Source organism: Euleptes europaea, chromosome 8 (genome assembly GCF_029931775.1).
Source record: "Euleptes europaea isolate rEulEur1 chromosome 8, rEulEur1.hap1, whole genome shotgun sequence".
Classification (NCBI taxonomy): Eukaryota; Metazoa; Chordata; class Lepidosauria; order Squamata; family Sphaerodactylidae; genus Euleptes; species Euleptes europaea.
This window is the reverse complement of record NC_079319.1, coordinates 15,266,412-15,289,221: the sequence shown is the minus strand read 5'-3', so window position 1 is coordinate 15,289,221 and position 22,810 is coordinate 15,266,412. Positions and strand designations below refer to the sequence as shown.

At 43.6% G+C, this 22,810-nt stretch overlaps 1 protein-coding gene across 1 annotated transcript in view; it reads left to right on the top strand.

Moving 5' to 3' along the window:
- Positions 1 to 21,051, top strand: part of COL14A1 (collagen type XIV alpha 1 chain) — an 87,031-nt gene extending 65,980 nt beyond the window's left edge. The window contains exons 27-31 of the mRNA XM_056854323.1: positions 913 to 1,101; positions 14,081 to 14,158; positions 16,031 to 16,186; positions 18,892 to 18,944; positions 20,930 to 21,051. Of these exons, the coding sequence (XP_056710301.1) occupies positions 913 to 1,101; positions 14,081 to 14,158; positions 16,031 to 16,186; positions 18,892 to 18,929 (461 nt within the window). The 3' untranslated portion in view covers positions 18,930 to 18,944; positions 20,930 to 21,051. The remainder of the gene's footprint in view (positions 1 to 912; positions 1,102 to 14,080; positions 14,159 to 16,030; positions 16,187 to 18,891; positions 18,945 to 20,929) is intronic.
- The last annotated feature ends 1,759 nt before the right edge of the window (positions 21,052 to 22,810 follow it).

Below are 22,810 nucleotides of genomic sequence, written 5' to 3'. Positions count from 1 at the left end.
CCATCTGTCGGGAGCGCTTTGATTGTGGGATCCTGCATGGCAAGGGGTTGGACTGGATGGCCCTTGTGGTCTCTTCCAACCTTGTGTGATTTTGTGATTTGTGTTGTTGTTATTATTGATTTGTTTAAATGTTTATGCTTTTCTCCCACGCTGGGGACTGTTATCCCACCTTCTTAACAAAAGGGTCTGAATGTACATCCTTGTAAAACTTGAAAGCCATCTATAGACTGCTTTTAGAAAACTAGAGTTCCATCACAAGAAGTTTATTTTTTTTTTTTTATTGGAACAATTGTGTTGCTTTGAGTCTTAGGTGATAACCTAGGGTAGAAATGTTTAAAATAAACACTTATAGGTTGAGTTTCCCTTATTTGAAATGCTTGGAACCAGAAATGTTTTGGATTTCAGATCTTTAGGGATTTTGGACTTTTGGCATATACATAATGAGATATCTTGAGGATGGGACCCAAGTCTAAACATGAAATTCAGTTATGTTTTATATATACCTTATACACATAGCCTTAAGGTAATTTTATACAATATCTTTAATAATTTTGTGCATGAAACAGCGTTTGTGAACATTGAACCATCAGAAAGCAAAGGTGTCAGTATCTCAGCCACCCACCACAGAGCAGAGAATAAGCCTGGAAAAGATGTAGCGCAGCTAAAGGGGGCCTTTTCTCCCTTGGGGCGCTGAATAAATGTCTGTTGTGCACCTGCGTTTTGACTGCAACCTATCACATGAGATTAGGTGACATTATGTCAAAAAGTTTCAGATTTTGGATAATTTCGGATTTCGGATTTTCGGATAAGGGGTACTCAACCTGTACTATGCTTGTACCCCTGAATGGGGACTCAAAGTGGCTTTTATTGAATGGTTGAAGTATAAATTTTATGGCTGTTCCTACCACGCAGGACACCTGGCCAGATATAACTCCATCCTAAATCAGATTCCAAGCCAATCTGTGTCAACAAGAACTATCCCCGGGCCTCCAGGTGAACCTGGTAGGCAAGGGCTGCCTGGACCTCAAGGAGAACAAGGATCTTCAGGAAGACCAGGGTTTCCTGGCAGTTCTGGCCAGCCTGGAAGACCTGGTGAAAGAGGTAAGCTGAATTTAAAGGAGTGGAAGATGCAATTTGCCTGAGGGCCAGCAAGGAAAACATAGCCATGGCTGATGTAAAACAGGACACACAAAGGGAATAGAACTTAATGTTTAACTGCTGGAAGGCAGGTAAAACCAATGAAATCAAGTGTTCCGTTCTTTTTTTCCTTTTCTTAGTTAATGGTAATGATCTGTTGGCAGCGTTGTGAAGAACTTTCCTTGTGAGTATGGTGTTTTCAGAAAAAGATCCAGCGTGGTGTAGTGGTTAGGAACGGTGTACTCTAATCCGGAGAACCAGGTTTGATTTCCCACTCCTCCGCATGAGTGGCGGACTCTAATCTGCTGAACTGGGTTGATTTCCCCACTCCTACACATGCTGTGCTCCTACACAGCAGGGTGACCTTGGTTCTCTCCGGACTCTCTCAGCCCCACAAGGTGTCTGTTGTGGGGAGAGGAAGGGAAGGCAATTGTAAGCCGGTTTGAGTCTCCTTTAAAAGGTAGAGAAATCGGGGTATAAAAACGAACTCTTCTTTTATTAGCCCTGAGTGAGGAAAAAAAGAGATTTATTAAGCTTCCAAGTGGAAGCCCATGGGGCATTGTTCTTTAATTCTCATCTGATATGATTATTTTTGTGGCCCGGTTTGCTTATAGAACCTTAGTGAGCTTTAGCAGTCTACATGTAAGAGCAGAAGTCAAGCCACGGTGCTGTGGTAATCCCATAAAATAAGAAGATGGTTACATGTCAGACCTTACAATGGGTGGGATTTTCTTAAGGCATCTGAGCAATTAAGGTGGTTGCGTCTTAACGACAGCGAAGGGAACTTGGGCGTGTGTGTTCCTTTGGGGCTTGCTTTATACTGAGAATTAGCACATGGTGGATTTTTGTAAGAATATGTGTGGTGGCGCCTTGTGACAATTTTATCATCATTGTAATGTGTGGGTATAGAGGTGAGTTTATCTGACAATACAGAATGAATAACGCCATAGCTCCCAGCAAACATTTTGTGAAAGAAATGCATCATGGTGGACAAAGTATTTTAGTTGTCATGATTTTGTGTCGTTTCTGGACCCCAGATCTCACCCTCAATTAAATGAATATGAATGTTAGGGGCAAACTACACATGGCCCTGGAGTTCTGTTCTTGGAATTCCAGATTTATAACTGGGCCTTTAAAAGTGGCCATTGGAGTGTGGGGAAGAACATAAGAAAAGCCCTGCTGGATTAGACCAAGGCCCATCAAGTCCAGCAGTCTATTCACACAGCGGCCAACCAGGTGCCTCCAGGAAGCCCCCAAACAAGACGACTGCAGCAGCACCACCCTGCCTGTGTTCCACAGCACCTAATATAATAGGCATGCTCCTCTGATCCTGGAGAGAATAGGTACGCATCATGACTGGTATCCATTTTTACTAGTAGCCATGGATACCCCTCTCCTCCATGAATGTGTCCACTCCCCTCTTAAAGCCTTCCAAGTTGGCAGCCATCACCACATTTTGGGGCAGGGAGCTCCACATATATGGCACAGGGGAGGACATGAGGGTTACCTTTTCCTTTTCATACTGTTTCCCAGTCAGAAATGTCACTTTCCTGGTTGCTTTAAGCCCCAGTGGGGACGAAGACCCCTACAATGCCTGTCTTTTCCCCTTGCTGAATTTTAAAGCAGTTCGGTGGTGGGAGTGAATTTTCAGATTGGGGGAATAGCGGCATTCTCCTTAATGTTCCAGTTCCAGTTCCCTTTGTTACCATTCCCCCCCACCCCCTGTTTCCACACAGCTTCATTAGCAATCCTTTGCTATCCTGGTTTTGTACCTGGGGTTTCAGAAAGAGCGGGGTGGGGTGGGGACGCAGAAAAGCTAGGACAGCCAGGGATTGCTAATGAAGCTGTGTGGTAACAAGGGGGGGGGAGGGAACCGGTAACAAAAGGAAATGAAACGGGAACATTAAGGCTGTCTGAAAAACACGAGTGTGTATGGGGAGAGTTTCAGAGGGTGACCGTGTGGGTCTGCGGTAGAAGAGCTGCAGTTGGAGAGCGAGATTTGAGTCCGGTAGCACCTTAAGAGACCAACAAGGTCTTTGGCGTATAAGCTTTTGAGAGTCAAAGCTTTTTTATTGTCAGATACCAGAAAGAGTTACAACTTCCCTTCCCCAGTTTTATGCCTTGATACAGATTTGTCCCGCATTCCCCGGCTAATTTTTGGGACCAAATTATACATCCAGCTATGGAACTCTAGCATTGCACGTCCAAATGGATTTGCTTATGAGCCACCGTGGTGACCCTTGTTTCCCCCCATCCCTCTTTTAAATTTAGAACATTACCTATAGAACATTAGATATATGGGTCAAGAGCTGCTGCTATTATTGTTTTGTTTCTGGCGTGCCAAAAACATCTTGAAGGAATCTATTATCCGCAACCACGGACTGTTTAATTCCAACAGTAAATGCACTTAGTTTAATTTCATTGATCGCAATGGGAATTAGACAGTTTTAAGTGTTCATATTCTGATATATACACAGTATTGCTCCCCCCCCACCTGTAAACGGCATTTTGGAACAGCTTTGGGTCGATTATAATGGTCGCTCCTCTTTTGGCATGGCAGGCGGCTCACGTGGTAGCCCTGAGAATTAATATGAAGTCGCTGGTTCTGACAGGAAACCTTTCAGCAACCTCAAAGCCTGGAGTTCTCCTTCCTGAGGCCATAACTCTAATTACTTTAGTGTAAGAGGAGACAAGATTTAGGAGGTTGAGCTTGTCGGCCTTGGGTTTCTATGGCAAAGCCGAACAAAGAGCAGCGTTGTTTAGTGGAATACAGGAGAAGGGGGTTGAGGTACGGAGTGAAGTGGGAAGTTGGAACCAAGAACGAGACTGATTCAAATTGGATGGGCTAAAGAAAAAAGTGGGATATGAAGCAGCCTCTGAAAAGCGAAAATTCTCTGAGGAACTTAAGGAACCGTTTTAGACTCGCGTAAATGTTATGCAAATGTGTAGACAGGAACAAATAGTGTATCTGATGATAGTAATAATGTAAGTAGCAACGCTGAGTCTTGCGGAGAGAGGGCTAGAGAATTTTGGGGACGGCCAATAGTTTTGCAGTAAGGAAAGAGGGCGTAGGATCAGAGTTCTCACGTTCATTATTTGTCGCTAAAACAGTTGTCTAAGTAAAAGAGACATTTTGGCAGAACCAGCTTTGTTACTAATGTGGAACTGATACCTAAGGACACTGGGACCAGCATTCATCAGCCTCCTTTCAAATGTCATGACTTGGTCCTATGCCAACTTCCCAGCTCCAACTCCATGGCACTCTTTAAAAAGTGACTTTGGGCTGCAAACTGTTTACACCGGCTTGATCTTTTAAATGTCCATTGGACAAAAAAGACAGTTTACTTCAGATCTGTTGTTGAGTGCCCGTGTGTAGATCCCATTCATATCTGTGAGGGCTTGTGCATGGAGAATGTTCCCATTGAGAACGTAAGCAGAGTCTACTGGACCAGACCAAAAATCCATGTATAGTCTAGCATCCTGTTTCTAACAGTGACTGGCCAGGTGCTACTCTTTGGGAAGAACTTGAAGGCATCGACACTTCTTCCTTATTTGTATATTCAGTATTCTGGTATTCAGAAGTGTCCTGCCTCAGAACATGGAGGTTCTATTTAGCTATTTTGGCATATTCATTGTCATAGTGAACTCCATACATTATTTATGTGTTATGTAAAAATAGTGCTTCCTGTTACCTGTTTTGATCCTAATGCACAGAAACTTTGTTGGGTGATCCGAAGTTCTAGCGTTATGGGAAAGAGAAGAAAACCTCTTTCCAGGTTTTTTTTAAATAATGTTTTAGAACTGTATATAAATTCCTAAGCGCAGGCAGATAGTGAGAGTACATACGCTGTAGGTTGAACTAGCTTCAGAGTTATCAGTCTTTTGAGCCATGTGATATGCAGCAAGGGAGGTGACCCTGCCATGTTTCTGGCAATCTGATTCTGATAGGGGGAAATCCATCTTAATCCATTAAAGCAGGGGTGTCAAACATAATGCCCACAGGCAGAATCCAGCCCCTTGAGAGATCTTTATCTGGCCCGCGAGCCAGCTGAGGCAGCCGCCCCCCACTCTCGATCTGGGCTGGTGAGGCATGGTCTGGCCCGACGAAGTGACATTTACGTCATATCCGGCCCTCGTAACAATTGAGTTTGACACCCTTGCATTAAAGCAATCAGTACACAAGGGTTAAACAGACATTATGACATATACCAGTTTAACTTTCATGGCTTCCCCTCAAAAATCCTGGGAGTTGTAATTTGTTGAGAGTTCTGTGTTAATGATTCTTGGCGCCACTCACACACAGCGAAAGAGCTCATTGTTCCTTGAGAAAAGAGGGATAACTATCAAACTAGTTCCAAAATCTAAACGGAGGTAGGGCTGCTAACCTCTAGGTGGGGCCTGGGTATGTTGCGGGAACTGGCGGATTGTGCCAACGCCCAGGAATAACCACCAGTACCAGTAGAGCTTGTAGAAAATGCAGTTGTTTATTCACAGTGCTATACACACACTCTTCCACCACTATCTCCCGACATAGACTCACGGAGTCAAATACTTATATACAGATGCCATCTCCAGGCAGTGTTACAGGCTGAGTCACCCTCCAGGTGCAACTCATTACCTTCAGGCTGAGTCACCCTACAGGTGCAACTTATTAACTCAGTCTCAGGCCTTCTAGGGGCTTTCCAGGTTATTACATCAACTTAGCTTGACACTTAGATCCCCTGAATCTAAATCCACCTGTCATAGCTAATAGAACAGACTTGCATATTCTGTCAGGGTACAGTTGCCAGCCTCCAGGTAGTAGCTGGAGATCTCCCGCTATTACAACTGATCTCCAGCCGATAGAGATCAGTTCACCTGGAGAAAAAATGGCCACTCTGGCAATTGGACTCTATGGCATTGAAGTCCCTCCCCTCCCCAAACCCCGCCCTCCTAAGGCTCCACCCCAAAAACCTCCCACCAGTAGTGAAGAGGGACCTGGCAACCCTAACTATAGGAGAGAGAGAAGGTGAAAAACTGGTGGAACAAAAAGAGGTTAAAAAAAGAATGGATGGCTAGGTTAGAAGGAGTAAAGTGAAATATTGATTAGGTTAAAAATTAAGCGGGCCACAAGTTTCAATTAAAGGCCTAGGTCTGAGAAGGGCAAAGGCCATTCCTGTAAGGTCCCCTTTGGGGCACACACACTGCAAGGAAACTGCTACTCTGTGGTGGAATCCTACATATATATGAATATCAGAATCACACTGGTTTCCCATTAGGGTTGCCATCCTTCAGGTACTAGTACAACTGATCTCCAGCCGACAGAGATCAATTCACCTGGAGAAAATGGCCACTTTGACAATTGGACTCTATGGCACTTAAGTCCCTCCCCTCCCCAAACCCCACCCTCTTCAGACTCTGCCCCAAAAGGAGAAAAGGAGTTGTGAGATGCTAACGATAAATTGCAGTTATGGAGGGACTTGAGTGGAGATTGGCTCCCGGTTGAATCGTTCTCTTCCAAAGGGAATAAAGCGTTATCCAGTTGTTTCATTGCCCAGTGGGAATAATTTAGCAGGCTCTAGGTCTTACAGGTTTAGGGTTGCTAGCTCTGGGTTGGGTATAGGGTTTCCAGCTCTGGGTTGGGAATTACCTGGAGATTTTGGGGGTGGCGCCTGAGGAGGGCAGGATTTGGAGAGGGGAGGAACTTCAATGCCATATATGTTTTATATGTAGCCTGCATTCCAGGCCCAGTGTTTTTAACAAACTTATGGTGCACACTATATAATAAATATGATTATTTTGTTATAGTTTTATAGTTTCCAGCTCAACCTTTGAGGCTCCCTATACTTTTCTGGTTGAGTTCTTTCCCCCCTCTTTTTTTGTTGTCTAATTGGTTCTTGTTGCACTGCCAAAGCTAAGCTGGAGGATGCCAAACTCAGGCTTCCTTGTTAAAAGTCATTTTTAATGTTCATTTAAAAATACAGAATAAATGCAATTTTGGTAAATTTCTGGTTCGGTTTACTGAATCAGCAAAATCCGGGAGGTTGACAAAGCCGAATTTGCCATTCCCAATAATTTCACTTTATCAGGAACGCCTTTCTGCGGCTCCTGCGGGGACATTTTTGCAGGTAGAGGTCCCAAATTTTCAGGGTAGCTAGAAGGGACTCTCCTTGCAAGAAACCCCAAGTTTGGTAAAGATTGGGCTGGGGGTCCAGAGTTGTGGGGTCTTGAAGGGGTCGCCCCTGTCCTCCTTTGAAATGCATTGGCAAAGTGGCTGTGTTCAGAATCTTTAGTGTGATTAAAATAGGAGTGTAGAAATAGCAAAAGTGTTAGACTGGTAGGGTTGCCAAGTCCCTCTTCGCCACCGGTGGGAGGTTTTTGGGGTGGAGCCTGAGGAAGGAGGGGGTTTGGGGAGGGACTTCAATACCATAGAGTCCAATTGCCAAAGCAGCCATTTTCTCCAGGTGAACTGATCTCTATCAGCTGGAGAACAGTTGTAATAGCAGGAGATCTCCAGCTACTACCTGAAGGTTGGCAACCCTATAGACTGGCGAGGACAAGAACTCCATATTGCCTGGGCAACCAAGAAGCCTTTTGTTCATGATGCTGCTCAGCAGTGACTTGTGTGCTGTTGTGCAGGAAAGATCCCCACGCCTGCCATGGAATGCTGTCGACAGGGGAGGAGATTTAAAGGGCCCTTTCACACAGCCCAAATAATGCACTTTCAATCCACTTTCAGTGCACCTTAATGATCGTTTGCACGTAGATTTTGCCAGTTCACACAGTAAAATCCACCTTCCAAGTGCATTGAAAGTGGATTGAAAGTGCATTATTTGAGCTGTGTGAAAGTGCCCTAGTGTCCCTACTGGAGGACATCAGGAGGCAGCGAGGGAAGCGCACAGTTACTGAATGGATAGAAGAACCCAGGACTGGCATGCGATAGCATTACATGCGACCATGCTAGGGTTCACCTCCCGATTAAGATTGCAGGGAGGGGCCCTCCTGACTGTCCCACCAATCAAATGACCTTGTCTGGTGGACGCATGAGACAGGGCCTTTTTGGTGGCAGCCCCATGATTATGGAACAACCTCCCTAGGGAGGTGGGCCTGGTCTCCTCTCTTTCAATCTCCAGGAAGCAGTTGAAGACAGTTTTATTTATGGGGTTGCCAGGTCCCCCCTGGCCACCAGAGGGGGATGGGGGGTTGGGTTGCCGGATCCCTGTTGGGAAACTCTTGGAGATTTGGGGACGGAGCCTGGGGAGGACAGGGATCTCAGTGTGGTACAGTGCCACAGAGTCCACCCTCCAAAGCATCCATTTCCTCCAGAGGAACTGTTCTCTGTAGTCTGGAGATGAGCTGTAATTCTGGGGGATCCCCAGGTCCCAACTGGAGATTGGCATCCCTGTTTATTTAGGACTGCATTTGACTAATTTAGTTTTTATGTATCTGCTTCCTAATTGAGATTTTCAATGGTGGTCTTTTAGGTGTTCTTAAAAAAAAACATAATCATTGTGTTATTTACATTGTAAGCCGCCTTGAATTCCACAAGGTAGAAAGGCAGCTAATAAATGTTATAAATAAATAAATAAGGGTCATCTAATAAGGGCACCACATCTCTCTCTCCCTTCAGTAGTGGTCAGTGTTGGTCCCTGGGACTTCACCTGTTCTTATTGTGTCTGGCCATCTTTGCCTACAGACGGTGGCAGCATCTTTATTTCCCTTTGGCACTTGGGGAACTTTCCCATGGGGTTAACTCTTACCACTCAATTAAGAGTGGCATGTTTCTCTGACACAAGATACTGCTTTATAGCCTTGAGACTCAGGCAAGGTTGCCAACTGGCCAGGAAAAAGAAAAGGTCTGGTCGCTTTTTACAGAGGTTTAATATGCAGAAACCTGCAGCTTTCCCTGGCATGGAGCTAAAGAACCTCGCCTGAGGATTACTGCAGATCAAACTGATTCTAAAGGCACAGCTGGAAGGAGCAATTTAAAAAGTTGGCAGCCTTATAAAGGAGCCTGGGGAAATCTCCCGAGCAATTTCTCTATGTATCTGATAGCCCCTCTGTTTCCAGATATGAAGAGCACACAACCTTATGGCAGCAGACCTCTTTTCTTCGGCCCCCTCGAGGCTGCGTTTTGCGATCGCAATGGAAAGCTTTGGCTTCAGCCTCTCTGTAAGCCTGAATGTGATAGCATCCGTCCAAAAAGACTGGGATGCCAGCCTAAAGAGCATGGCCCCGCAGGCTGGATTTCTTCTTGTGGCTCTATTGATCTTGTGCCAAGTCACCCGACTGGCTCTCATCTCTGAAACCACGCTAGAAAATATCGAGGGCTGGGAAGCCCCGAGGGCTGGAGTCGCTGGTTTGAATTTCCAGCCGGCTCTCAATTTCAACACTTGCGACTTCAATCCGAGTATATTTGTGGCTCGCTGGAATTGTGCTTTGGGCTTGTCGTCACAAGAGACCACCTTTTGCTAAGATCTACATCTGTGCATTGGCATCTGGCTTTTGGTTTCATTCTGTTCACTCATCTTGGGCTGTTGGAGTTTATTCTAATATGTAGCCAGGCATGTTTAATGCAGGAAAGATATTAGAAAGAATTTTCTAACAGTTAGAGCGGTTCTTCAGTGGAACAGGATTCCTCGGGAGGTGGCGAGCTCTCCTTCCCTGGAGGTTTTTAAGCAGAGGCTAGATGGCCATCTGTCAGCAATGCTGATTCTATTACCTTAGGCAGATCTTGAGAGGGAGGGCATCTTGGCCATCTTCTGGGCATGGAGTAGGGGTCACTGGGGGTGTGGGGGGTAGTTGTGAATTTCCTGCATTGTGCAGGGGGTTGGACTGGATGACTCTGGTGGTCCCTTCCAGCTCTATGATTCTAAGGAAGAATTATGTTGTGGGAGCTTAAGTTCTGTGTGTAGTTGGACAGGTGTAGGGGCTTAATAAGGACCTAGGTTGTTTTTTAAGAATAAATATATTAGAAAACAGATACTCAGAAAATGAAGATGACTGTTGCCTTTCTCTGCCATTTCCACCTTTCATTTAGGAAAACAATGTTCCAGTGTGTATATTTGTGGGTTGGGAGAAGGATACTACATTGGGGAATGGGCTTATCATAAACTTGAGAGTCTATATGAAAATATCACAGGAAGTGGGGGAGGAGAATATTGCATATTCTCCAAAATATGGGAAGTTCTACACTGAAGCTCTACAAAGAAGGAAGGGGAGATTGTGATCACAGATGGTAGATTTGGGGGAGTGGCATATTACCTGGGCACCTTCCCCAGCCCCAGCTATGGATCCAGGGCACCTAAATGTTCTTCCCTCCGGGTACCCCAAGAATCTTTAAACCACAGTGGCTGTGCATGTCGAATAGTGATTCTCGAATTCTCTTAAGATGTGAAAGTTCAGAAAGCCCGAATGGGCGCATGCAGTTCATTTCATCTCATTGGAGAGCTAACGTGGTGTAGTGGTTGAGTGGTGGTTTGGTGTGGTGGAGTCTGATCTGGAGAACCGGGTTTGATTCCCCACTCCTCCACATGTGCGGCAGAGGCTATTCTGGTGAACCGAGTTGGTTTCCCCACTCGTCCACATGAAGCCAGCTGGGTGACCTTGTGCTAGTCACAGCTCTCTTAGAGCTCTCTCAGCCCCACCTACCTCACAGGGTGTCTGTTGTGGGGAGGGGAAGGGAAGGTGATTGTAAGCCGGTTTGATTCTTCCTTAAGTGGTAGAGATAGTTGGCATATAAAAACCAACTCTTGAACACATTGTAACTCAGCCGATTTAATGTGTAACCACTAAAATAATTTTATAGCACCCATGTTATGTTTGTTATTATTAGTTTTGTTCGAGTTATGCATAGAGTTGTAAGTAGAGAATTATATTGCTATTAGAGCGAGCCTTCGTGCTGTTCCTTTTGTATAGTAACCTCCAGGTAGTAGCTGGAGATCTACTGCTATTACAACTGATCTCCAGCTGATGGAGATCATTTCACCTGGATAAAATGGCTGCTTTGGCAATTGGACTCTATGGCACTGAAGTCCCTCCCCTCCCCAAACCCCACCCTCCACAGGTTCTGCCCCCAAACCTCCCGTCGGTGATGAAGAGGGACCTGGCAGCCCTACCCCTGGCCTCTGGTGGGGGATGGGGGGCAGGGTTTCCAGATCCAGGTTGGGAAACTCCTGAAGATTTGGGGATGGAGCCCGGGGAGTGTAAAGACCTCAGTGGGGTACAATGCCAGAGAGTCCACCCTCCAAAGCATCCATTTGATCTAGGAGAACTGATCTCTGTAATCTGGAGATGAGCTGTAATTCCGGGGGATCCCCAGGTCCCACCTGGAGGTTAGCATCCCTAGCCTGCAATGAGAAACATACAAGTGATGGGGTTTGTTGAGGGACCATTTCAGGTTTGGGGCACAAGAAAAGGATTCAGAGCAAGGAGCACCATAGTGCCAGCTTGGCTCAAGGCCTGCAATCGGATGTATTCACAATTAGTTTTTTTCCCCCAGTCAAAATTGGTATGTTCTGTCATTTGTGTAACTTGTGGCTCATAGCCATAGGGAGAAGGGGGCAGCTGGATTAGTAAGAGTTAATAGTCAGCTTGCTATGGTATTCTAGAGCAAGGCTTCTTAAACCTTTTCCACTCACAACCCCTTTTCGCCCGAGAAATTTTTGTGCAACCTGGGGTATATAGGTATATAAAATAGGTATACAAATCAAGCATTTACTGATAATAAATCATTAAAAAAACTTTATTGTTTCCAAATTTTTTGTGACCGCCACATTCAGTTACAAAACCCCCATATGGGGTCGCGACCCACAGTTTAAGAAGCTTTGCTTTAGAGTCCAGTTTAAGAAGCTTTGCTCTAGAGTCCTTGGTGGGCATAAGAAGAGCCCTGCTGGATCAGAGCAGTGGTCCATCTAGACCAGCATTTTGTTCCACCCAGTGGCCAACCAGTCACCCTGGAAGGCCAACAAATGGCACAGAGGCCAGGGTTTTCCCCTGATGCCTCCTAACACTGGCATTCAGATATTTTCTGCCTCTGTATGTGGAAGTTCCCTTTAGTCACCATGGCTAATAGCCAGTGATAGATCTATCCTCCATGAGTTTGTCTAATCTCCTTTAATAGCCATGCATGCTTGTGGCTATCACTACATCCTCTCCCAGTGAATTCCACATTCAACTCATCGAGTAACGAAATATTTCATTTTTTTCTGTCCTGCATTTATTGCTAGGGTTGCCAAACCTCCAGGTACTAGCTGGAGATCTCCTGCTGTTACAACTGATCTCCAGCTGTTAGAGATCACCTGGAGAAAATGGCCACTTTGGCAATTGGACTCTATAATATTGATATCCCTCCCCAAACCCCACCCTCCTCTGGCTCGGTCCCCAAACCCTCCCACCAGTGGCGAAGAGGGACCTGGCAACCCTATCTATTGCCCATCAATTTCATTGGACATCCAGCTGGGGAGAAGGAAGGAAATGGAGAATGGTCCATCAAACTCGATTCTGCGTCTCCTCATAGTGGAAGAAAAGAGGGAATATACTAGATTCAAATTTTTGCAAACTGTGCCTAATAATTCAGTCCTAAACAGAGACACAACCTTCTAAGCCTATTGACTTTAGAAGGGTGTAACTTTGTTTAGGATTACACTGTAAAAGGATTAATTTGAATGCATTATTTAACTTAAGTGGCTTTGGCAATCTGCATCATTTTCTCTTTCAGGAGGCTTTAGGATTTTACACCTCCCTGCATTAAATCGTTTTTGTGGGCTGCCGTTGAGATGGCTTTGCATGGCTTGGGAGAAATACTCTCCCTTTGTGCAAATAAATGTATCCGAAATTGCTCGCAGGCAGCAACCACGGATTAAAAGGGAGTTGTATATCTGTAGCAACCGACCTGTAAAAGAAAACCATTGCACCATCTGGCATTGTTTTCCTGGCACTAACCTGCAAATTGCTGGCTGACGAAAGGGAATGAAAGACAAAACGATCGCATTGCTTAGCATGTTGATCTCTCCCTTGCCTCATAAATTTGTAGCAGAATGGAAGGTTTAACAGAGGCCGCCTGTTTCTTAGAACACTGGGTGTCATGGGCCTTGGTCTGATCCCTCAAAGCGTAGAGTCATAGAGTTGGAAGGGACCACCAGGGTCATCTAATCCAACCTCCTGCACAATGCAGAAAATTCACAACCACCTCCCCCACACACACACCCCAGTGACCCATACTCCATGCCCAGAAGATGGCCAAGGTGACCTCCATTGCTGACAGATGGCCATCTAGCCTCTGCTTAAAAACCTCCAGGGAAGGAGCCCTTACCACCTCCCGAGGAAGTCTGTTCCACTGAGGAACCGCTCTAACTGTCAGAAAATTCTTCCTAATGTCTAGACGGAAACTTTTGGTTCTTGTAGGTTATCCGGGCTGTGTAACCGTGGTCTTGGTATTTTCTTCCCTGACTTTTCGCCAGCAGCTGTGGCAGGCATCTTCAGAGGAGTAACACTGAAGGACAGTGTCTCTCAGTGTCAAGTGTGTAGGAAGAGTAATATATAGTCAGAAGGGGGTTGGGTTTGAATATATTATATATATTTATATCTCTCTCTCTCATATATATATATATATATATATATATATATATATATATATATATATATATATATATATATATATATATATATATATATATATATATATATATATATATATTCCTTAAAAGGTAGAGAAAATTGGCATATAAAAACCAACTCTTCTTCTGAAGTGGTACAATATGATAGTAATTACATACCTTGCAAGAAGCATTATAGCAGGAAGCTGGCTATCTCAGGATCTTCTTGTGAGAAGAAACAAGAAAACCGTTTCTCTCTAGCCTCATTTAATTAATGAAAGATGCAGATGTAAAAACATTAACCAGTGATTTGGCTAAGCCCCCCGCCCCCTGCCATCTGTTCTGATTTCTGTTCTTTGCTTGTACAGGTTTACCAGGAGAAAAAGGCGAGAGAGGTAGTCCCGGTGTTGGAACACAAGGACCTCGGGGTCCCCCAGGTCCTGCAGGTAAATCGATTAGAGTGCCCCCATTTTGTAGGACAGTTTTACATCCATTAAAACAGTAAGGGTGTCTGCCGCAATCACACTGGGGATGTGCAACATTATTCCCATTAGAATTTCTCCTTGGAGTTTGAGCTTCTGAGTTACTTAAACTTGTTTGTAAAGAGAAGCCAACTTGGTGATGTTACACTATACTTTTGTTTTTTGGATTCTGCATTTTACACAGTTCTCTGCGCACTTGCCACAGGTTTGGGTCAGCGTGGTGTAGTGGTTAAGAGCGGCGGACTCTAATCTAGAGAACTGGGTTTGAGTCTCTGCTCCTCCACATGAGTGGCAGACTCTAATCTGGAGATTCCCCACTCCTCCACATGCAAGCCTGCTGGGTGACCTTGGGCCAGTCACAGTTCTCTCAGAACTCTCTCAGATTCACCTACCTCACAAGGTGCCTGTTGAGGAGGAAGGAAAGGTGATTGTAAGCTGCTTTGAGAGGCCTTTCGGTAGAGAAAAGCGGGGTATAAAAACCAACTCTTCTTCATGATGTCTTTTCACTTGCATAAGAATGTGTGCCCATTGATGAAAGCACTGTGCAAAAAGGTATCTTTTAAAAATTAAATTTTAATTTTCAATTCAATAAAATACAAACAAAACATACTATACAAAACAATACAACACATAATACATTACCTCAACACAGTCAACTCAGAAACAAAATAGAGATAAATGGAAATCATTCTATGAATATATTAAAACCAAAAAATGACAACAAAACTTTATAATACTCAGCAGATTCACATTTGGGATTGAACACAACTCAATAATAAGTTAATGTATTATGATACCCTATAAGGGGGCGGTACTAGATATATTAATGCTGTATAATATCTATATACATCTATATCTATATCTATATATTTTTTTATTCCCTTGCCCTTCTTTCCTTCTGTATCCCATTTATTATTAAAAATCAATAAAAATATTTATTAAAAAACCAGTCATATCACTACAATACCAAAACATTCTTTGATTGGGTGAACATAACATATAATTTCCTTAATTATTCTAGATATAATATTAATACCAATATAATTTTTATCTAAGCAAATCATCTCTAAATGTGCTTTGCTCCTGCATACTCATTCTAGCCAAGATTAAATACTATCACTGGTATCATGCTTTTGAAACTTTCATGTAATAATTGATTTCAAAAATGCTAAATCCAATACAATTTTATAACATAACCGTTTCCATTTATACAATCTTTACGAAACATATACAAAACACGGTTCCCATTTTTGTTGAAACTCTTCACTGAATCGTTTGTTTACTTGCAAAAAGGATTTTTTGTTGTAATCGTGTGATCACATTACGATCCCGGGTTTTTTTTGCGTCTAAACTTAACCCTGAATGCACAAAATTTTGCATGCACCAATTCTGAAATTGATTTTAGAACATCTCCAAGTTAAACCAGAAATCAGGTGGTGTAGAAGGCAGCCTAAGAAAGAGAAAAAGATTGGGATGGCAAATTTGTAAACAAGTAGGAAACATGCTTCAGGAGCCATGATTGGCCCTGTTCCCAGGCGTAGGTTCACGTTATCTTCATAGGCATGCCTTTCTACTTCTCATTTTAATGCACTTAAACTGTGGCAAACGTGCTTCCAGTGTGGAATGGCCATTCTTCTAATAATACTATCACAGCGTTAAACAGATTTTCCCCTTTAGTTGTGCAAGCTTGTCTGTGATGCCATGTAAGCACATTGCCAAAGAGTTGCTGGGCAAAAAGGAACATGAACGTGCGAACTCACTTCATGTGCTCATACTTCTCTTAAGCTTTACAGGTGATCACTTTAGCACCGACTGCTGCTTTTGGTTTCCATGCAGGACCTCCAGGTGAGAGTCGAACGGGTAGCCCAGGTCCTCCTGGCTCTCCAGGCCCAAGAGGGGCAACTGGTCACACAGGTGCTCCTGGGTCACAGGGTACAGCAGGGCAACCCGGATACTGTGACCCTTCTTCCTGTGCTGGTTATGAAACAGGAGGTGAGTATGCTTTTCCAGGACATTTTTTTTACTTATTCCAATTCGACCCTGCTTCTCGGTAATGCCCTCATAGTTAATGCTGCACTGATATTTAAATTTTCATTGTAAAAAATGGTCATTTAATTGGGGGAGAAGTTGGTTTCTCTTTCCACTGCAGTATCTTCTGCTTCTCCCTTCATCGTATCACTTCTGAGGTTCAGGAGGCCAGAATGTTTTGCAGTGCGGTACAAGGGGTTCTATATTTTGGACAAGGGCGGCCATGGTTAGAAATTGCCAGTTGCCTCATGCATAATCAGATGTAATCTTCTATTCTTTGATCGTTGGACCCAAGCACAAGTCCTCTTACAGGAACCAGAAAATATCAGTCCACCAGTTCATTCATAGACAGCTACCCCCTTCTAGGGATGGTAATTTGAATTACGCTTATTTTCTATGCGACAGACCTCATCAACTATATTTACAAGTTTAGAAAGCAAACAAAAGCAAACCAACAAAGCCCCATCATGGGGGGGTCACATGCTCAGTTCTTACACCACGACTGATAATTCTGCCTAGTTGTTTCCCGTACTGTTCAAGACATAATTTGACATGCAGGAACTATTCAGGAGGGTCGCCAGCACCACAGGACACAATGGTTGCAAAGGATATTTTGAGTATATGTGCAAGTCTTTTTAGATGATTTGCTCAACACTCCCTCCCTGTGGATTAATTTGCCATGGCTCTGATCTAGGGCTACATGCAAGAAGCCCCAGTCACTGTTGTCTGATTGGTTGTTCAACAGGGGGAAATGACAGCAGGCAGGGTGGTGTGTGTGGGTAAATTCAGCTTCCTTTCAAACAGATGATAAGCACTGGGGCTATGTTTACACAGCCCAAACTATTGAACTGGGCAAGGGAGTTGTATGTGCCACAGCTTGTTTCCACATGTATGCGTGACCCCAGGATGGTCAGGACCTATGCCCAGCTGTCTTGTCCATCAAGACAAAGGGCTTTTACGCATTCTCCATTTCCTCACATCTAAGATCCTGTTTCCTCTGGGGTTTTTTTCCAGTTCTCCACACGTTTTGCACCCTCTGATGGTCGATTCAACATCACACAGCTTTAAATGAAGCATTCCTCCCTGCAGTTTAAAACAGCAGCTTTTTGTGCTTGATAACAATTTGTGCTATATCGAATTGACCACTAGAGGGAGCAACACACGTGCAGAACTGAACCCCCCCCCAAAGAAATGGGAAGTTAGATGCGAGGAAACCGAGAATACGTAAAAGCCCAAATAATGGCAGTTTGATTTTGTGGTTGTGAAATCCAAAGGCCTTGTTATATCAAATGTTTCATTTTCTGTGTGTCCTACTTTTGTGGCAGTCTTGTTGTCCGAATCATCCATCCCATCATACTTGCATGCCTTATTTGTGTAGTTTCTATCTCCTACACATCTGCCTTGACGTTTTACATTTGTAGTTGCCTCACATGGGGAAAATTACTCCTCATTCACCTTGCTTATTCATGTGCTTCTATATGACATGAGGGCATGAATGCCACTAACCTGACATACTGTAATAACCTGAAGCAATGTTGCCATGAATGAATGAAACATAATCTTTGAAAGAAAAGGCTGGATTCAAGAGTTTTCATTGCATGGAAAACCTATAAAGAATAACAATTGTTCTAGAGCAGTGTTTTTCGAACCGTGATCCATGGAACCCTATGGGTGACCCTATTAGTCTGTCTATATAAGTAGAAAAGAGCAACAGTCCAGTAGCGCTTTAAAGACTAACAAAATTTCTGGTAGGGTATGAGCTTTCGTGAGTTACAGCTCACTTCTTCAGAACCATGTCGAGACAAACCTGCCTCCATGCATTAACACAGCCAAGCTTTTCTAGGTTTGGCCAGTAAACTCACCCCAATAAAAGCTAAAAAGAGCTTTATTCGAGAAAATTTAGGGAAAAAACACACCTGTTTTAAAACATTGCTTACAGTTCTTTGATGACCGTCTAAATATAACAAAACTAGCTCGCTAACTACTTACTGAAGTCCCATGCAGCAAAGATGGTTCTGAAGAAGTGAGCTGTGGCTCATGAAAGCTCACACCCTGCCAGAAATTTTGTTAGTCTTTAAGGTGCTACTGGACTCTTGCGCTTTTCTACTGCCATGGAACCGTGACATTTCTTGCCAAAGATTTCCCCTACCAGACTAGGAATTGTGGGCAGAATCCTTTGCGAGACAGCTGCCCCCAGTTCTACGAATTTCCCCCTGCAGTGTTGGGTATACATCAAAGTATACACCCAGTTCACATGATGATGAAGTCCAACAGCATGTGGATCTTGGGCCATGCCTCTGAATTCTCTGTATAAAACAGCAGTGCCATGACAGAAAAAAAAACCCCATAAAGAGGAGTTTCTTGTGGGTAAGGAGCTTGAAAAACAGTGTTCTAGCACATACAGGCCATGAAAAAACTTTGGCCGCATGACATCTGGATCTTTCAAATGTTTGGACTGGCAAAGCATGAAATAAAACCTTAATCTTGCAGTTATTAAATCTGTAACTTGATGGGCTTGGTTACTTCAAATGTAAGACACAAGATTAACATGTAGCTAAATTGGCCTATGAGACTTCCTTGTTCTAATGACCTGTATGTTTTTGTTTGTGTTCATCTTCTCCCATCCCTGTTCTTCCTCTTTCCCCCCATACCGTTTTCGATTTTTAAAGGTTCATTTCCTTACAATGGCTACCAATACAGAACGTGAAAGACACTGATTCGGGTAGAGTTTGTTTTTCTTTCGTTTGATGGAGGTCACAAATGGCTACTGAACCACTTTGGAGCTTTCCCCCCCTCCTCCACCAGCAATACTGCTCACCACTAACCAAGGGTTGCTTGCTTAATTGTCTTAGGTTTCTTGCTAAAGTCAAAGCACTTAGCACATTTCTTCCACTGAACAGATTTGCTAGACACAACTGATGGCTGTCCCAGAGCAAGGCTGTGCAAAGTCCTTGAAGAGCTTTTTAAAAAAACTAATTACTAATTAAAAGCTCAATCGTCAGGTCTTTTGAGGAAGATGTGTACACAAATAGCAGGCTTCTGTCTATGCTGCTAATAGGCAGGCAGGTATGCATCAAGGAATTCATCCCCACCCCATTAGAGTAGCAAGCTGCATCATTTGATGTGGCTGGCAATGAGCACCACCATTAGGGTATAAATGTGTGCCTGTTATGTTTAATTATTGGTATTAAGTTTTTATTACATGTGTATGTATTTATCAGTGTGTAGGAAAGCTGGTCAGAGGTGCCATAAATAAATGCAACCAGGGAAACACTAGTTCTAGGTAAAAAAAAAAAGGTGCACATTACTGCAATTGGATCAAGACTAGTGGCACTCTTTTATGTTTCAGTATATCCTGCATCTTGGATGCTATTGCCCTATCTTGCAGAGGCTGAAATACATTTTCACTTTAAAATACATTCAGCACATAAATATCCCTTATCCTCAACCACACTATCGGTCCACCTACCTCTGTATAGTTCGGGGGGGGGGGGGCTGGTAGAGAAGGGAGATGCCTGAGATAGGACCTTCTGTGTTCTCTACCTCTGACCCCTGTTCCCTCCTCCCCAAAAAACAGCAGGCAAACACATGAAGCTGCCTTATACTGAAACAGACCCTTGGTCCATCAAAGTCAGTATTGTCTACTCCAGTGGTTCCCAAACTTTTCGGGCCACTGCCCCCTTGGTTCCACAAACTCAACCCCAGTGCCCCCTACCCTATCCAGCAACACAGTTGAAGGGCCCCACCTCTAGTGCCCCCTGCTGCCCCCTTGCCTCTTAATGCCCCCCTAAGTAATCCCCCCCAGGGGGCGGTACTGCCCACTTTGGGAACCACTGGTCTACTCAGACCGGCAGTGGCTCTCCGGGGTCTCAGGGTCTTTCAGATCACCTACTTGCCTAGTCCCTTTAACTGGAGATGCCGGGATTGAGCCCGGGACCTTCTGCATGCCAAGCAGATGCTCTACCACTGAACCACAGCCCTACTACTGAGCCACTTACTCTGGAGTTGACTACACCCAACCAATCCTGCACCAAGCCTGCCAGGAGAGAACTGGTTCAACACTTTGTAGTTTGAGGCATTGATCATCCTTCCAGTTCTTGCAAATACTGAAACTTTGCGGCATCAGTTGTCAACTGTTTTAATCTCTCCCAAATAAATAAAATGTTATGGGCACAGTCCAGCCAAACATGAGAACTTTTAGATACCATTGACTTCAGGGAGATAATGAGCTTCAGTCTAGGAAGAGTTGTGCTTGACTCTCACTGAAAGCAATAGGAAAAACTGGTTATGATTACCTCAAATCCCTTAATTTAAACGACACTTAAGTACAGTTTAACTTTCTTTGGGTTGTGGCCATTTGTTTATCCTTCTCCCACTGGAATCAACGAGGTCCCCAAAATTTTTAATTTTTGCTGCTGTTGTACCTACTTTTATTTTTAAACTTCAAGGATTTCCTAATCACACTGAATTAATACAACAAGCACATTCCTATTGCTGGTGATGGTTTCCAACTAACTGAACTCAAAAGCTGTAAAATAAGGACGCTCCCCCTATTCACCAATGCTTATTTAATTTTTGAAAAGGCTAATTGCTTCATAAGCAAACAACAGCTGTAGAGCTCCATAACAGACCAAGTTCCTAACGATTGCTTTAATTTTCCTTTCCTCTTCACGTTAACCATGTGACTGCTCTTGGTGGTGGGTTAAGGTGGATACGGGGATCCAACTGATGAAGATATCCCAGTCGTGCCATTGCCGCATAACTCCTACCAGCACTATGACCCTGAGGACCTTTACGATGGGGAACAGCAGCCCTATCTCGTTCACGGGTCCTACCCTCACCCCCAGTCCGCGTACCCTGCTCCTCATGTCGCTCAGCCACAGTTCACGCCTGTTCGTGACGAAGCAGAGGCTCTCGAATTGAGATCCCCGGGAATCAGCCGCTTCACAGGCAGAATCTCCAAAAGAAGCATTGGCTCTCCAATCCGCAAGACGGTGATTAAGGAAACCTCTTCATGAACTGTTTCTTTTATGTGTGTGTACGTTATATAGTATTTTTAGGCCTTGGCCCAGTTGCCTAAAGGATGTCACAGAAATTGTTTACAGGCTCATATGTTAAAGGGAAAAAATTATACTGTACATGACCACTGGCAGAAGAAGAAAATGCTAATTATATTGCATGCCAGAAGTTTTTAAGCATTAAAGAGGTTTGTTGCTATAGGAATCCTCAAAGAAACTTTTTTTTTAGTTCTTTACAGTTGTCACATGACGGTGCTTCAATTCACTTTTCAAAACACTGTATAACTAGCTGGTATATTTGAATAAATCAAGAAGAGTTACAGTAATGTCTTGCTTTTGGGATGTCTCGCTTCAAATTTTGATTGTGTGTAACCCTACTAAAGCCGGTTGTATTGGTTGATTTTTTTAAAAAAAACCTTTTTTGAAAAGATTTATATGGTGGAATTGTCTTTCCATAGTATTCATATAAATACCTTTTAGAAACACATCAATAATTTATTGTGGATCTATTACTACTCTGTTTTTTTTATACATGAATAAACATGGCAAACTTTTATAAATTAATTCCTCACCTGTATTGATTTTTAAATTTAAGCAGTGGCTCCACAAACTGGGGAATGGAGATCTTTGTGGGCTGCAGACTTTCACCGTGATCTAATGATCTCTACACAAATGTCCTTGATTGCAATCATTTCACCACTGACTTGAAATGAAAGAACTCACTTAATTCTGTACACAGCTCTCCTTTGCTGAATTCAGATGTAATTTACATAGCCATTTTGAGATGACAAAATCCCCCTGAATGACTTTGTTTGCAATTGTCAGGATATCTTTGTCTTCTGAAAGAATCCACTATGGAAAATTTTAGACTCATCCGGGTGAGTCCTAAGGCATACTAGTCAATTCATGATTTGAGTCCAGTAGCATCTTAAGGACCTGCAAAGTTTTCCTGGGTATAAGCTTTCGTGAGTCAAAGCGCACTGAATCAAATCTAGTATCTGACAAAGCAAGCTCTGACTTATGCAAGTTTATATGCTGGAAATTTTGTTGATCAAGATGGTGCTACTGGACTTGATTTTTTTCTGCTACTACTGACTAATGCGACTACCCACCTGAAATTAGTCAATTCACGGTGAATTAATGGGTGCATGAAGCAGCTGTCACATGCTGCAGATAATTTGGTTAAACTCCATTTAAAAGGGATTAACTAACAAGTAGTATAAACCTTTATGGTATCATATGGTAGAGAGCCAGCGTGGTGTAGCGGTTAAGGTCTTGGACTAGGTCCTGGGAAATAGGTTCAAATCCCCACTTGCGCCATGGAAGCTTGCTGGGTGACCTTGGGCCAGTAACACACTCTCAGCCCTGACCCTGCCTAGTATTTGGATGGGAGACCTCCAAGGAATACTAGGGTTGTGATGTGGAGGCAGGTAATGGCCAACCACCTCTGAACATCTCTTGCCTTGAAAACCGTATGGGGTCGTCATAAGTCAGCTGTGACTTGACGGCACAATAAAATAAATCATAAAGTAGCCAAGACTTATGTGTTAATTCTTGAATTACAACAGTT